The 16893-nt window shown below is 38.3% G+C and overlaps 1 protein-coding gene across 5 annotated transcripts in view; it reads right to left on the reverse strand.

Moving 5' to 3' along the window:
* The window catches only part of khdrbs2 (KH domain containing, RNA binding, signal transduction associated 2), a 64042-nt gene that overhangs the window by 14340 nt on the left and 32809 nt on the right, over positions 1 to 16893 (reverse strand). For all 5 annotated transcript variants that reach the window (XR_008908406.1, XR_008908404.1, XR_008908405.1 and 2 more), the window contains exons 4-6: positions 15460 to 15606; positions 11625 to 11752; positions 9010 to 9202 (exon numbers count right to left, since the gene is read on the reverse strand). Coding sequence is in view for 2 of the 5 variants with exons in the window: in XM_056761305.1 (XP_056617283.1) it covers positions 9010 to 9202; positions 11625 to 11752; positions 15460 to 15606 (468 nt within the window). In the remaining 3 variants the exon portion in view is untranslated. The remainder of the gene's footprint in view (positions 1 to 9009; positions 9203 to 11624; positions 11753 to 15459; positions 15607 to 16893) is intronic.

The following is a 16893-nucleotide window of genomic DNA, read 5'->3' on the forward strand; positions in this document are numbered from 1 at the left end:
AAAAATCAAACATTTAAGATAAAAAAAACTTTCTGTTTTTCGTTGATTAAAAAATACATTAATAAATTAATAAAAGTAACACTCTCCTTGACGAACTCCAAATGAATCATTAGAGCAAACCGGCACTGTTTCTATTTCTGAGTTCAGATAGATGAACTGAAGACACTTGCCTTATTTAATTGCAAGCAAAGGAACGCCATTTTAATTCTGTCATTCCCCTCGCCATTTAAATTCCGCACAACATCCCGGTTTCATGAGTATGAAGAAGGATTAGACTAAATTAAAGTTAAGGATTATGCCAGGGATTAAGTTGTTCAGGAGATCTAACACAGAAGTTTCCTTCCATTACTTTCAACTCCGAGTAATGAGGTCAGAGATCTGTCCTCTCCCACTAATTGACCAGTTTGTTAACATTGCCTCTTGATAGAGTGCTACGCATACCTTTAGCACCAGAGTATGAAGAGCCAGCATATTTTACTCTTTAATGGAATATTGAAGAACATGTCAATCACACCAGCAACAGCTCTCAGAGGAAACGCGTTTTAGCATTGAGAGGTAGTTCGTGACATACTCATTTAATAGGGTCATCCCATCAAGAGCGGAATGAATGCTTTCCTTTTAGCACATACAGAAATGAGGATGCGTTTCTTTTGTCTGCTTGGGTGTACAGTGAACTTTAAAAGGAATGCCTATATTCAAAAAGAATGTGTTAATTTACATGGCCAAACATCTTATATAAGCAAAGCATGAAAACAGAAGTATCTCTTAGTAAAAGCGTGCATTAATGTTTTTTTACTTTACACAAAAAGCAATTCCTGGTTGTTTTTGAACTATTTGAAAGAAAAAAACTTGGCCATCCACGTAACATTATGTATCATTAGGATATCACTGACTATAATAATGGTGTGTTGTGTAAAGGGTCCTCGTGTCTGACCTTTTTGACTTTAACATGCACTTACAAACCACTGCACATAAGTCGAGTAGGCTCTAGTTAATGGAGCATGATCGTTACATTTCAACACTCATTTGAAAGTGCAATTAACTCGGGTCATATTGAGCAAGCTAACAGGAAATAAATCAAGCACTAGAGAGCCCAGCAAAGAGTAATTAATATAGCATACAGCCAACGGTCTTCAATACTCAACTTCATTATCAATTGACAACCACCAACACCTCTTGACAGTGACTGATCTGTGTGGGGGGCACAGCTGAATATGTTTCAGACTCAAGAATGGAAAAGGAAATGGATGCTTGAAAATCTTTTTGTCTGTGCTTCGGTCTGGTTATTGAGTGAAGCCTCTTTGTCTAGCATGCTTGGTCCATACCGATTTTTCAGAGCTAATCATTTCTGCTTGAAGTATGAGCAAACATGGGCGGAGAGCCAAAGAGAGTGAAGTGGTCTGATATACAGTGTACTGACCTACAGCATCCAATAAGTCTTATATCTATTTAATGGCCCATCCTGATTCGTGCAAAAAACGAATGATTCATAACTCTCTAAAATATAATCAAAATAAGATTCAGTGCTTCTCAAATGCACATCACTTTGATTTAAAAAGGGAAAACACAAAACTGCATTTAAACTGTGGTGTTAAGTGACTGATAGGTTTAGATTGTGAGATAAATTTGATATTCTGTTCGGTCTGTACGATAAAATAATGACAAATGAACACCACTGTGCAACCTCAGCTGCTTATAAAAGGATTATAAAAATAGTGCTACATTTAGATTATCCAATCATTTGATTTTGAGTCATTCTGGGGTTAATGTTATGTATCGTTGATTTCCAAATTCCCTCTCTTTAAGGAATTGCACATTTTAAATGATTAAATACTGTGTTGTCAAAGTTGAAGGTCACGGGGAGCCTGTGCCTATCTCAGGAGTCATCGGGCATCAAGGCAGGATACACCCTGGATGGAGTGCCAACCCATCGCAGGGCACACACACTCACTCATTCACTCACGCACTCACACTCTACGGACAATTTTTTCCAGAGATGCCAATCAACCTACCATGCATGTCTTTGGACCTGTCTTTCAAACTGTGGAGATGGTGGTCTAGTGGGTTAAACCAGTGGTTCCCAAAGTGGGGGTCGTAGTGGGAGGCGGGGGGTCGCGAGATGATTTACAGAAACTTAATTAAAAAAAAAAATTGTATATGTTAAAAAAGGTAGTAATGATGCGAGTATAAATTCAGGATAATTAAAATAAACTGGAAATAAAACTTCCCGACCAATATGACTGGATAAAGTCACCATTTAATGTAACCACGGAAAATAATCTGGCGTCAGATATGGAAGATGCGCTGATAGAACTGTTCGAGTTCTGGGTTTCTGTTGCGCTGGAATATCCACAGTCGTCGAAAGCCGCGTTGGATGTACTCATGCAATTTGGCTCAACGTATTTATGCGAAAAGACATTCTCCGCGCTGACATAAAGAATAAACACAGTTCACGGTTTAACGTGGAATATGATCTGCGGGTGGAATATGATCTGCGGGTGGAATATGATCTGCGGGTGGAATATGATCTGCGGGTGGAATATGATCTGCGGGTGGAATATGATCTGCGGGTGGCGATCTGCTTTGCTCCGCGCACAGCGCCCATCCATCACATTAGGCGTTTTTTTCTGAATACAAAGTTATTGTTGTATGCGTGTTACAGGCAGCTTGTTCGTATTCTGTCTTTATTTCACAGTTATGGGATGTATTTGTTTTTGTCCGTAATTTGTTAATAAAATAGCCTGGCTTAGAGATTGTGTTCCTTTTGTTTTAGCTCTGTCAGTATGTAACCAAATCGCAAATCCTTACAAGCTGTCGGAGGAAAACACAGAGATGAGAAAGGAGGGGGAGGAGGGGGGGGGGGGTCGCGGGTCGTCAGCAGTCTAATATTGGGGGTCGTGGTCTGAAAAATTTGGGAACCCCTGGGTTAAACCACTGAACTGGTAAATCAAAGGTTGCTTTGATTTGATCAAACAGCAGCCACCACCAGTGTGTCCTTGAGCAAGACACTTTACTCCATGTTGCTCTAGGGGGATTTTCCCTGTAATAAGTGCACTGTAAGTCGCTTTGGATAAAAGCGTCTGCCAAATGACTAAATGTAAATGTAAATGGACCACGGGAGGAAACCGGAGTACCCGGAGGAAACCACCGAGGCACGGGGAGAACATGCAAACTCCACACACACAAGTCGGAAGCAGGAATCAAACTCCCAACACTGGAGGTGTGAGGCGAACGTGCTAACCACTAAGCCACCGTGCCCCCCTAATAATGATTTACGCCAAAAAATTTAAATCACAAAATATGGAGATTTAAGCCTATATATTCATTTAATACTTATTTCACCCTGTGATTTTTGTGCGACTGGTAATAAATCGATATTACAGTTTCTGCCTAAATTTTACGGAATGGTCATGCTTGATTTTGTATACATAGATAAATAATCGAGCATTCAGGAGCACAACATTTCAATTCTGAAGTGAAAAGATTTTAAAAAGCCTTTGCCTCTGGCACATTATATTACAAATAATTTAATCAAGCAAATTACGGTCTGTGTGTCAGGTTTTATTTTTCTCCTCAGCAAAAGGGATGTCTCTTCTTAACAACAGGAGATGCAAATACCTGGTATGTCTATTCATATACAATGACGGCTCATCGAAAATTTATAGAACACCTTCCAGAGACCAAAGAACAACCACATTAATATTTATAAGGCGAAAGAAAATTGGGCGAGAATTCTTAAACCACAGGCTTGAATGGCAAGAAAAGACAAGCAGTAAAAATTGAATGCAATAACAAAAATGTGTCCTAGCATGATAAACTAGGAGTGTTCCACAATAACCAATATCAATGTAAAAAATTAAGAAGCACTTGTTACATAAACTTTTACATTCGCCCAAATAAAAGAAATAATTCAGTGACCTGAAGACAGACAAGTAAGCTATTACTTCTAACCTTCAGATGGGTTTCCTGTTCAATCCACTTTGCATTTGCAAATCATGTTGCAATAAATTTTAATAGGGGTTATTTCATGCAAGACAAGTAGCTGTGCTAGCCGTAGCAACTGTTTCCCTGATCCAGTAATCACTAACCAGAGAATTTACCACAGACTATACAATTCAAAAGCCTATCATTTGCATTTTTGAATCCTTGTAAGCCAGACCAATTATTTTCAAAGAGAAAAACACAGTAAATGCTACAGTACTTATCCATATTTTTAACTGTGCCAGCCTAAATCTCAGAACTGAAATATGCGGGCCTTCAGGCATTCCACATGCCTCTCAGTGAGCAGAAAATTATGAAACTTCTACTTGAGGTATGTGTCGTACATCTGTTTTATTAAACGAGGGAGTTCTGCATGAAGAATTTCATTTTAATAATTAGTTCACCTGAGAAATGTCAAGTCAGCGGTGTAGGAGAGCCCATTGTTAAAAAACAATTAGAGCAGTGCTGAGATCCTTCTTTTGAAATAGTGCCAGTGAGCATTTCTAACATTTCTATTCTCAGTCTTCAGGCTCTTAGCATGTGAAGTGGATATGTGTGAAGTCATGTATCTGAGCATGAGTTTAAAATGTTAACACGTACACCATCCAAGACACTCAAGGCCTTCTTTCACATTGACCCTGTTCATCTATTTAATGAGCTCCTTGTGACCTCGGGATGTATTCTTTATGCTTTTTAATTTATTCTCACTCACACACAGACACACACATTTTTTGGGTAATTTCTTATTTGCGGAAAATTTGGTTCTATTATGAGGATGTGAGTGCTCAGGAAGCAAGAATTTGTGACCTTGGACCACAATACCAGTCTTAAAGATGGGGTGACACACACAGTTTCTGACAATCTCATATTAATCTTGAGTACCTATATAGTAGTAAACGTGGTATTAGCACCTATTGTACTATTGGTCCTGTACGACATATCGCTTTATTGCTCCCTGAATTCTCTGCAAGTCCCTTTGGATAAAAGCATCTACTAAATGGCTAAATGTAAATGTATTGCATATTTCGTATCTTTGAAGGGTATTTAGTTTGATTGAATTTATAAAAGAGAGATACAGCTGTAAGATTATAGAGCTGATGGAGGCTGGCAGGGGGGACGGAATACAGCACGAGCACACAATACATCATCGCATTATCCCTTTGTGTTGTTTACATTATGCACATATGCGCCCATTGCCAACAAAACACAGACATATGATTTAGTTTGACTAACCGCATGTGGTTCTTGTCCGGCATCTTTTATCAATGAGACAGCTCCATCTATCAGTTTCAAACGATCTCCAAATCCAGAGATACAGTATATGCACAGTTTATATATCATCACTGAAATGCCGTGAATTAACAAACACACCTCAACTTTTCTCACTATGGCAAGAGTAACGTGCTGCAGCCCCAATAGCCAATCTTGATAAGCGGGTCTTCCTATCGCCCTTTGGTTGATCGGGCTATTTCTTTCGCCAAGCCATGGGCATGCTTTTCAGGCAGAGTTTCCCAATAAAAGGAATAGGATCCCTGTTACGAAACAGGGATCCAGACTTTTAAATAACCTTCTGAAACAAGTTGGAGTGCTGGGGGAGTGTATCAAGCACAGAAATACTACGTCATATGTCCAACTCGTTTTTTTAACAAGTTGACAATGTTAAGCATGAGAAGCCGGCACGTTTAAAAGTAAGAATGCATGAAATAGCAAGTCACCCCATCTTTAAGTAGCATGTGTACATTTGTTGCAATGGCCAACAACACATTGTATGTCAAAGTGATACATTTTTACTTTATGTCAAAAATCATTAGGATATCAAGTAAAGATCATGTTCCATGAAGATATTTTGAAAATATCCCTCTGTAAATAGATCAAAAATGTATTTTTGCGAGTGGATGCAGCAAAATCACGAACAAAAATGTTGTCGCTGCTGCCCACTCTTTAGGAACTACCCACTCAAGTTTGTATATGTAAAGCTTAGAATTTCTCATTTCGGGTTAAAACAAACATGTTTCTTCTTAGCAACGCCCTGTTTAAGCGCCTCTGATGGACAACTTTAAAAGCAATTTTCTCAATATTTAGATTTTTTGCTCACTCAGATTACAGAGTTTCAAATACTTGTATCTCCGCCAAATGTTGTCCTGTCCTAACAATCCATACATCAATGGAAAGCTTATTTATTCAATCTCAACAAAAATGACCCTCATGACTAGTTCTGTGTCACATTAGATAATGTTCTTATATGTCCATTTACGAGGATACTTGAATAAACGGTGTTTGTATTTGTATTTGTCAATAACATCGATTGAACAAAAACTGTACACGGACATGACTTGTTTATATCTCAGATGCCTAATACAGTGTGGTGTATGTGTGATTGTACAAAACTCATAAATGTTTAATAATGCAGACACTTACTGGTTGTATGTTCTTAAACAAAATAATAGCATCACACTGTTTCACACTTTATACCTTTGGGAAGATAACTCACTGCAAGCACTGCAAAAGCTAATGCTCAGGTAAACAGCAGCATCACCAACAAGGGAAAGTGTTGATCTGCAGTGAACAGATGAAAGCAGTGGAAGAATCACCAAATTTACTGTACAGTACCCTATACATTTTTTTTCAAAAGCATAGTTTCCCCCAGTAAAGGCCAACAGATAAGAAAAAGGTGAATTACAAATCAATGAGCAGCTTTGAAAAATATTCGTCTAAAAATGCTCATTTAGTTTCTGTCTAGTTTTCTTCATGGCTTCATTCAGACGTCTGTTTATGTTGTGTGAAGGTAAGGGGCAGCAGCTCAACCATAAAGGAGTGTCAAAGCGGTTTGTTGAAAGTGAAGAGCCTTTTGAGAGAGCACTTGTGATGTCTGAGTAGAGCTGTTATGCCGAGAGCGAGAGGCAGTCTGGCACGACACGGCTGATGTACACAAGAGCTGTGATTAACTGCATTCAAATCCCCAACAACAAAAAGAGCAGAGCATCGCCTCACTATGTAGTCATGTGTCTCCTAAAAAATCTTAAACCTGGATAACAAGCTGTGTTAGATGGATATTTTTAAATAATATCTCTCTAGATATTCTTTGCTGGAGCTTTTCTATCTCCTCTTTCTCTGTTGCATTGTCCTGGTGAATCATTCATAAAGAATACAACAAGCACATGTTATTCTTAAAAGAATAGTTCACCCAAAAGTGAAAATTCTGTGTTCATTTACGCACCCTTTAGTTGTTCCAAGCCTACTCAGATTGCGTTGCTATGTATAACACAAAGAAGATATTTTAAAGAATGTGGGAAACTAAACAGTTCCGGGGCACCATTGACTACCATAGTAGATGTTGTCCCACTATAGTAGTCAATAGTGACCCAGAACTGTTTGGTTACAAAAATTCTTCAAAATATGTTTTTGTGTTCTGCCAGTGTTTCCCACAGGGTTTTGAGAGACTGTGTTGCTGATGATGTCACACACTAATTAGCATATTTGTGAAGTCATCACATGCGTTTGAACTAGTGTTGGCATTCTACTCTATGATCTATCACATTATATTGCATTTTTAAGCAACTGAATGCTTTTTTCACATATTATCTGTTCTGTGGTCAGACATAAAACAAGTATAAAATATTGAGTGTACACGAGCCAATAACTCCTCATGTTTAATCCAAACAACTGTTACTTTAACTGCTGCTTTCCAGATCCAATGTCGAGGCGCTACACGCAACACGAGAGAGACATACATTTTTAATAGTAAAATAAAATTGTAAATAGTAATCATGAAAAATCCATCCATGGTGGCTAGTGTTGATAGTGTGGTTATGACGAAAATAAATCAATATGGGAAACAGACAACTCAATGAATTTTGGTATGAGAAGTTGCCTATAATTTTTTTGGTTCATTTAGAAACTATGGTGGCAGCCCCATAGTATAATTAACGAATGGGAAACAATGTAGAGCAACTAAATTTAAACAGGCTTGGAACAACTTGATGGAGTCTAGATGGAGACAGAATTTTCTTTTTGGGTTAACTATCCCTTTAAGGTTTTAGAGATCTCTTTCACATTTAGCAAGGTCCTTTCCATTCAATTCTAAACAGTAATACAGACAAAAATAAAACATATTTTGTGGATTCAAAAGAGACATTAACATTCAGTGACTATGTTAATCATGCAGAAATTCTCTAAGAATCCTATAAAATGTTTTTTTATAAATGGTATGTGGCACACAAATGTACAAAATTAGACACAATTTTCTTGACACAAAGCGACTAATATATTCAGGAATTCTCCGTGTACAAGGAAAAAATCCCACAGGATAGGCAAGGCCACTTTTGGAAACTGCTCATTTCTTAGTCCACCTTCCTCCACCTGCAAACCCCAGACCCAATTACTCAGAGAAAAATGTCCACGTTTCCAAAGTGTCGGGTAATACAGAGGCTCCCTAGCAGAACTCAATTCACATTGGTAATGAGTCTGTACTCTAACATTTCCCCATGCAGACAGACCAATCTGCCACAGCGCTGCACATATAGGACTTCTGCATTAGGTGAGAGCTCAGTGGGAATCGAATCCATGAGATATTGCTTTTTTCGTTCAGTTGGAGTTTGACGTTCACTTGGGTGAGAATTGTCAAAAATAACCTTGGGCACATCTGAGCGCAAAACGTGTGCAATGTATAGGTAATCCTCCTAAATAATATTTAATTATATTATTCATATTTATAATAATGAGCATCTTCAAATATCTATATACCCAACGCTATAATTCTTCTGCTTTTCTAGCATAAGGCTGTTCTTTATGTCAACCTGTGGAATATCTCTGTTGGGTTTTCAGTCTGTCAGAATGTGTTCTGCCTGCACTGATTCATTCTGCCCCTTAAACAGAAAAAAGCTATCCCTGTGAGTATTTTTTTATTAAACTCAGCTGTCTCATAAATTTATTTTTCTTTCTTTTTCCCTAAAAACTTTGATCATAAGTAGTCAAGTTTTCAATTTTAACAAAGTTTTTTTATAAACAAATACATCATTGTGAACTTACGTAGTCCTCGTATGTTTTGTGCGTGACCTTCAGTGGCGGGGGTCTGTATCCAGGGGTCCCTGGAGTTCCTCTGGCCCGGGGTGCAGACACACCTCTAGAGGGTGTAGGGACAGAGGTACGTGTACCCACAGTTCCTCTGGGTGCTGCTGCTGCTCGTCCTGGTGGAGGGGGTGGAGCTGCTCCTCCTCGACCTCTAAAGATATACAAGCAAAGATGGTAAAATTTTTGCACAATACTCATTATTTACAAAAAAAAAACATACAAAAAAAAGCATTAGTATGTCAGGACAAAATTAAGGAGACTTTATTAACAATATTCTGTATAAAAACTGTATCTATATAAATTCTACACTCTTAAAATGGATGTGTTAATTTTGTATCTTTTTAAACACATCATATTACACAAAAACGTGTTGTCCCAAGAAATAACACAGATATGTGTTGTTTTAAAGAGTGTATAAAATAAAAAACTACTTCTCTACTCTGTTAAGTTCTAACTTCATAATTTGCATTATTGTTATAATTATAATTAATTTAACACATTTTGTAATAATGATCATACAATTTGAAATAAGAATAAAATCATCTTGTTCTCCATGCTAACCCAAAACAAAACAATATTTACATTCTACTGTAACACAAAGACTAACATAATATCTTACATAAAGCACAATATTGATAGTTGTCTGTGTAGACCTAAGAAAAAAACAAATAGCCCGTCCATGATTGTTTGATATTACTGCAATACAGCTCTTCTGTGAAATAACACATTTCTGTGATATTACAGCCTACTAAAGCTTTATGCAGTGGAAACAATATGTAAATTTGATGCAGCCTTTCTAGTGTTTACATTGAAAGATTAGCATTTGGTGTGAACTCATTCTCTGCAGTGCTGTAACGGTGAGCTGCGGTTAGACTGTGTTTTATATCTCCAAGAGTCCATTAAAGCCCTGCGAACCATAATACCGGTGACACAATAAGGTTAGACAGCGGAGTTTTCAAAGATATTGCAATCTTCAACTCTGTTCACAATTCTGCTCTGGTTACACATTGTGCCCGTACAGCGAAGCCCATTGTTATAGCCTTCAAAAACCAGATTTAGAACATATTGTTACCCCGGCGTTCGTTTTGATGAGGTACGGCTCTCAGCTGGGATTTAGTGTTCAACACTTTTCAAAATCCTATATCTTCAAGTCCACATTTCTTTCACTGCCATGTCTAGGTGTCTTTCTTAGGACAATAGACGAATGCTTCGCTACACCTTTCTGGTGGAATGCGGAGGTGAAGTTGTCTGTTTCTGGTCTAATTCCTGACTTGATTGCGGTTGCAAAACGACAGATGGAGTTGGCAGCGCCGGTGAATGGCAGATGTTTCGGTCAGCAGAGATCTACATTCCGTCGGTATCCAAAGACACTACAGAGACTAATGTCCTCATCAGTGTTGTTTTTCCACACTGATTTGCAGTAATGACTTCTCAGGGCACCGCAAGGAGTACATCAAGGGGACGCAGGGTTTTATAGCTTTATCCATAAGCAATGGCGAACGATAAGATCGGATTTTGAATCTGTTACCTGGGGTAGCACAAGCTGTCGCTGTTGCTACGGGGATCTACAGAGATTTAAACATGCCCAAGCGCGTATGGAATTAATAAAATAAACATTAAAGTGGGAGAACACAGTGTAAATAATGCATGATGATGTAGGTGATGCTTTTGATGCGAACAATTAAAGCTTCACCTGCTAACCTGATTAATGACACTGAGCCTCTGGGCCCTTTCATTATCCAAAAGAGCACAGATGTTTGGAAGTGAGATTCAGACTTCTGTTAGACCTAACTTTGTGATTTAACACAGTTGATACATAAATAAAATAAATCAGCATTTGACCTGTGTTTTACGACACTGGAATTATTATACACAATGTCAACATGAAACCAATACTGATTTCTTTAATGCGTTATTGCAATGTTTGATATAGTATAGACCGTTTCAACGGACGCGTGCGGAGTCTAAATTCAAAATATTGGAAAGACAAGTTTAGCCAAGTGAAGTTCTTCTCGGTTGTTTTTGATTGTGATCAGAAATAATTTACAGGCCCTCTATTGTTTGTAAATGTGTACCCCGAGTTAAGTTGTGGTTACAAGAGTGTGCATGCAGTAACGTTTATGTTGTTAAGATAAAACCGTCTATAAATGATTACGTCATTATTACTTCTAAATTCCCGTGCTGCCATAATTGTTCATCAAAAACACTGACTCCCCCCTGCAAACAACATCTCTTCTCTGTACACGCAAAAAGATGATATTTGAACCCATTGTTGGGTCGAAAATGGACAAACTTAACAACATTTTGGGTTGATACAACCCGGCATAGGTTAATGTAAAACACAAAACTATGATGTGTATGTCTCGGTCTGTGGGTGGGACTATACTGATTGACCAATGGCCAAGCTTCCGACTTCCAATGATCCAATCAATTACCGAAGGATGAAGCCCGTCCCGACATCTTAACGTTGAACAGACTTTAAGATTTTGACTTGATATCTAAACCACCACATTCATATTGCTGTGTCAGTCAAGATTTTTATGGTCCTGTAAATGGGTGATGAGGTACTGTACCGCGTGGAGGCTGTAGAGGCCAGACGTAAGCCACGCCCTCGAACCGTTCTTCCTCTGCTTGGGTCATCTGAGCCATTTAAGTAAGAGAGCTCGCGAAGCTGCTCCTGCCTGATCTCATCGTTGTAGTCCTATGAGAGGACAAAACAAACTTCACATAAAATGATTTTTTTACCAATTTCTAGACTTTTTTACTGCACAGAGTCTACGATCTAATGCAACAGAACAATAGAAGCTACACATTTTGCCATCTTGTGTGTTTCATAGGTTTTACACTCATGACCTTGCAATTATTAGGGCCATACGTTAATAAGCAAACCTCAAGGTGTTGTATATTTACATTTACGCATTATAGAAAGCGACTTATATTGCATAATACTATACATTTGTTTCTGAGAACGTGCAATCCCTGCGATCGAACCAGTGACCTTGGGGTTGTCAGCGCCACACGCTCTAACCCCTGAGCTACAGGAAAGCTATATGCATCAGGAAAGTATATGCATCTCATATGAATAAGTCCCATCAATCACTGCCAAAATTAATAATCTCGTCATATTCACATCTTGCAGACACCAGCTTTAAAGCAGCCGAGCTATAAATGCATTGCCAGACCACCAGAATGTTGGCAGGGAACCTGAAATAGACTGCCAGAACCTCTTGCTGACTTTAAAACAAAAAAATAAGGATAAAATTAAACCTGCTTTCGTTGGTATATCAGATATAGAGGACAAGTATGCTCTTGCATACATATTGACAAAAAACACTATATGACGTGTCATCAACACTGTGATGCCTGCACATCCCTCATCTGGAATAAGAGGAACGAAAGAGACAGGAGAAAAATAGAGCGCGGTGGCTTATTAACTTTATTTGACATCAGCTATCAGCTCATTGTTGTGAAAGAATAATTCCACTTTCTGCATTTAAAAGTCTCCCTCTCATTTGATTGAACATGACAGGGCCCTGAATCACAAGGCCGATTACAGACTGGATAGCGTTTATTTTATTATCATGTCACTGCCACAGGCAGATAAACGGAGCCTCATTTCCACCAGCCACTTATTTCCTTTCCTGTTTGGCACAGCAGCTGGATGCAAGCAAATATCAGACATGGCAGTTAGAGGAGAGTGGCTTTTTCAAAAGATATGGTCAACAATCAATAAAGATTGCATCGTTAGAGATGCTTCTATGGTCGCATGTTTTTCCTTTTCTGTCAATCTCTCAATAAATAACTTTAATGACGCTTTCAAGTCTGAATGAAGGCAAGTGCTTGTCTATGGTGGAGCATAAAGTGTATGTTCAGACTTTCACAGGAAAACATTATGTATTTTATTTAAAAGGAATAGTTTCACCCAAAAGTAAAAAAAATCTGTCATCATTCATTTACTCCCATGTTGTTTAAAACCTGTACATGACTCTTTTCAGATATTTTGAGAAATGTCTCATGAGCACATAATCAAAATCAATGGCGGCCAGTGTTGTTTGGTTACCAATGTTTTTCAAAATATCCTCTTTCCTGTTGGTGAGTGATTAAAGTGATTGCCCCAAAGGTGTAGGTAGGATCCATTGTTCACAAGAGAATTGATCCCCAATTTAACTGGGCTGATCCCCGATGTGCCTGCCTGAGTGATTGCGTTTTTTTCTGGTATCCAGAGAGACAATCACCAAAGAACTTTAGTAAAGAATTTTGACAAGCTTCTACACTGAGCTGAAAGAACAGGCCGATTGATGGGATCCTGATGCGGAGACAGGAAGTACCTGGAGAATGTTCAATAGGACGATGGGAAGCTGTGAGAATTTTAAATAAAACCTTTGTGTGAGTAAAAATACTTTCCACTACTTCAGATGGGTGTAAAACCCTTCAACCTGTAGTAAAAAAAGCCAGTCTGCTCTCTTTGTGGACTTCGATTGTTATATCCATCATCTCTCAGACGAACTAACAAAGATTGACTTTCTTTGCACACACTTTCAACGCAAAGACAGCTACAAGCTAGCACTAGCTGGGTAGGTTGAGATACCTTCTTGACAGCATCAGTGCAAATGTTTTTCCGGTTCCCTGTGTACCAGACAATCTGATTGCATTCCGTTCCTTTTAATTGAGAAATGATGGCAATAAATGGACAGTCAGAAATGTATTTTATACTGATCGGATATAATAAACATACTGATGGATTCATTATACAGTATGTCTCATGGTGAACCTAATTATCTTTTGAATACGAGTAAAATTCCAGTGGTCACGTATTGATTCAGAACGTAAACAATGAAGAAACACCAGGTTGGAATGAAGCCAGTTACAGGAGCTATATCCGCTTAATTTTAGGTACGTAAATCAATTGCAAAAATCTGTTTTTATTTACTCTCTCTTGTATTACATCAGAATTTTTTCAGCAATTGTCACTTTGGGGCAAGTTGTCACTATTGTTTAAAAAAAATCTATATATTTTTATATTGTTATATTTATATATTTTAACAAAAAATACAATTTTAAAGATATTTAAAAGAATATTGTATTATGTACCGTGCATTGTGTAACAACCTAACATATGTGAATATGTGTGTTCAATTTCGTACTATTGCTGTAGCCAAGACATAAGAAATGTGCCTATAGAAATAGATTTAAAAAATGATGTTATAGACTTAAACATAGGGGTCCTTAAAATGAAATGATGACGGTCAATGACAAAGGCAGACAAAACTAAACATAAACAGAGTGACATTCCCTACAACCTAGTCCAGCTTCTTTCTATTCAGGCTTACTGCTGTTAAAGAGAAAACCCACACACACCTGCTAAAGATGCTGTGTTTTGCATGATTCACTGCTTTCCTGGTGCCTGTGGCAGTGTGTAATGTTGCTTAATCTTATCCACATAATGGGCATTCTGCAGGCCTCATCAACAATGGTTTATCAGCAATTTAGGCTGCAGACCCATTTTGGTTGTCGTTTTCAAAAGGCTAATCTCTAATACCAAACACATTGTTTGTATTGTCTGCTGTCTGTAATACACTGTAATACGGTTTAACTGATTAACTTAAAGTGTAATATAATGTGTCTATAAAACAAATGCTGTGCATAGATACTAACACTTCCAAGAGCACCAAGTATCATGGGAATGCTTGCACATTTCATGGACTCTGTGGTAAAACGAATGAGCAAAACACTTCAAACACAAACTACAAAAGAAAGACATCAAGTCACAGAGATGGTTAAATCTGTTTGGTACGACCATTCTGCAGTGGGCATTAAAAGAAAACATATGACCGGATCAGTGCCGAGGATGCTGCAAAGATGTGTCCCAAGAGACTGAGAGCTCTGTTGTAAAGCCCTCGGCAGAAGAGGTGAAAGCGGGACGGGGACCAAGGGGCCAAAATATCTCTTTGAACGCCTCCTGCCTGAGGCCGACACCTCACCCAGATACATTAATATTTACAGTCCAGACTATGTCGAAATATTCAGATCACACATTTATTATCTCCGAGAGCTCCAGGACTCACTTTTTCTATTCCGATTCTGACTTTATGTTTTGCCATAAAAAGCGCCTCAACCTTGCTAATTTGCATTTAACAAAGAGAATTCGTAACCTAGGGACAAACTCATGTGGATTTTAAAAAGATATCAGCATTCATTCAGCATTCGAATCAAACATCCAATTTAACTGGCCTGATCCCCAACGTATATATTTAATCACATGCATAACTCTATAATCTCTTTTTTTCCTTTTGGAATAAACACGAAAAAAATGCATGTATGCAGAAGACTTCAGTATGTGTTAAAGCAAACCTCATCGCTACCTCCGGCACACTATCCCTCTCGAGGAATCCAAGTATATGAACTTACTGGAACAAGGAATTTCTTTATCTCCTCCAGGGCATGACTCATGCGGGAATAAGCCTCTCCAGGTGGCGCGAAGACCTCAATTAAAACATGAAGATCGTTGCTCAAATGGACATACTTTGCCTCGCCGCTTTTCCTTAGCTCTTCCTCCTAGATATTAAAACATAATTTCATAAAGTCAGGAATTCTGTATGAGCGCTAAATATGGCATAATAAATTAAATACAGCAGGACAATTTCAGAATCATATTATGTGCATTTCGAACTGAGGCTGAATACATCACATGTGCCTTAAATTTAGATGATGTATTTGGACAAGGGTAATTTTTTCTTCGAGATGTGTCATAATTCTCTTGTGAACAATGGGTCCTACCTACACCTTTGCTCTGTAACACATATGAGTGCATGGATACCATGAATCACTACGCTTAGAGCTGCCTGAGGGCCTTTTGTGAGAAATAAATTGACATTGTCACCTTTCTGATTAAATCTTGCCTTCAAAAGAGCAGAAATGGAAATATTTCTGAGAGGTATTGGGTTTTTACTCATCTTTGATTGCTGAAGGTGTTCTGGAGCTCTTCAGAAAACTTGAAACTTCAGAAAGCTTGTTATTACAGCGGTCAACGTTACCGTCTTATGTTGATTACCATTCGCCTTTGGCTTCTACTTAAAAACAGAACAGCTTTGATGTAGGGTCCATTCACGGACGCCTGATCACTGATGCGGGCCCTTCAGCTTTAATAAACACTTACTGATGCCATGCCTCTATTGTGTCAAAGTGACCCTGCCACTTTCCCCATCATCCTTTGCGTGGACGGAAGGTCAGGAGGCACTTAAGGTTACACAACTTTCTGAGAGGCATAATCATATTTTGGTTCTACCGCTGACAATTTGCGTGATGACGCTTCAGACAGCAATTTTGTGGGTAGACACTAAGACGTGCATGTAGGTTAGTATGTGGGTGTCTGAACGTCTGTGCGTTGATTTAAACACGAACGGATTGAAAAGTAGGCAGGAGACACCAAAAATGCTGTGGCAGACAGCATTTGTTCTGTTTTAAGTCTGTAAGCTTTAACTTTCCTTTCATGTCAGTCCATGAAGAAAATGTTGCATTGTTTCAGAAGACAGGTCTATCTCCCAGGATGTATTTCTAAAGGCACTCAAGTAAGTATGTCTACAACGCAATCCTCTTCAAATATGACAAAATGAAGGGTTCCTCACACTTATTCCCATGAAAAACAAATAGTAAATCTGACACCTATAAACCTGACAGTTATCCAGAACCCCTCTGGAGTTAAAGAGCTCAGAATGTCACAGAGAAATAAAAAAATCTATCAACTATTTTTTTTAAAGATCTACAGTAAATGAAAAAAGGTTTGCAGTTTATGACATTTGTGCCTGTCCTAAGATTTTTATCACTGGTCCGAACATTGGTTAA

The sequence above is a fragment of the Triplophysa dalaica genome, chromosome 11 (genome assembly GCF_015846415.1).
Source record: "Triplophysa dalaica isolate WHDGS20190420 chromosome 11, ASM1584641v1, whole genome shotgun sequence".
NCBI lineage: Eukaryota > Metazoa > Chordata > Actinopteri > Cypriniformes > Nemacheilidae > Triplophysa > Triplophysa dalaica.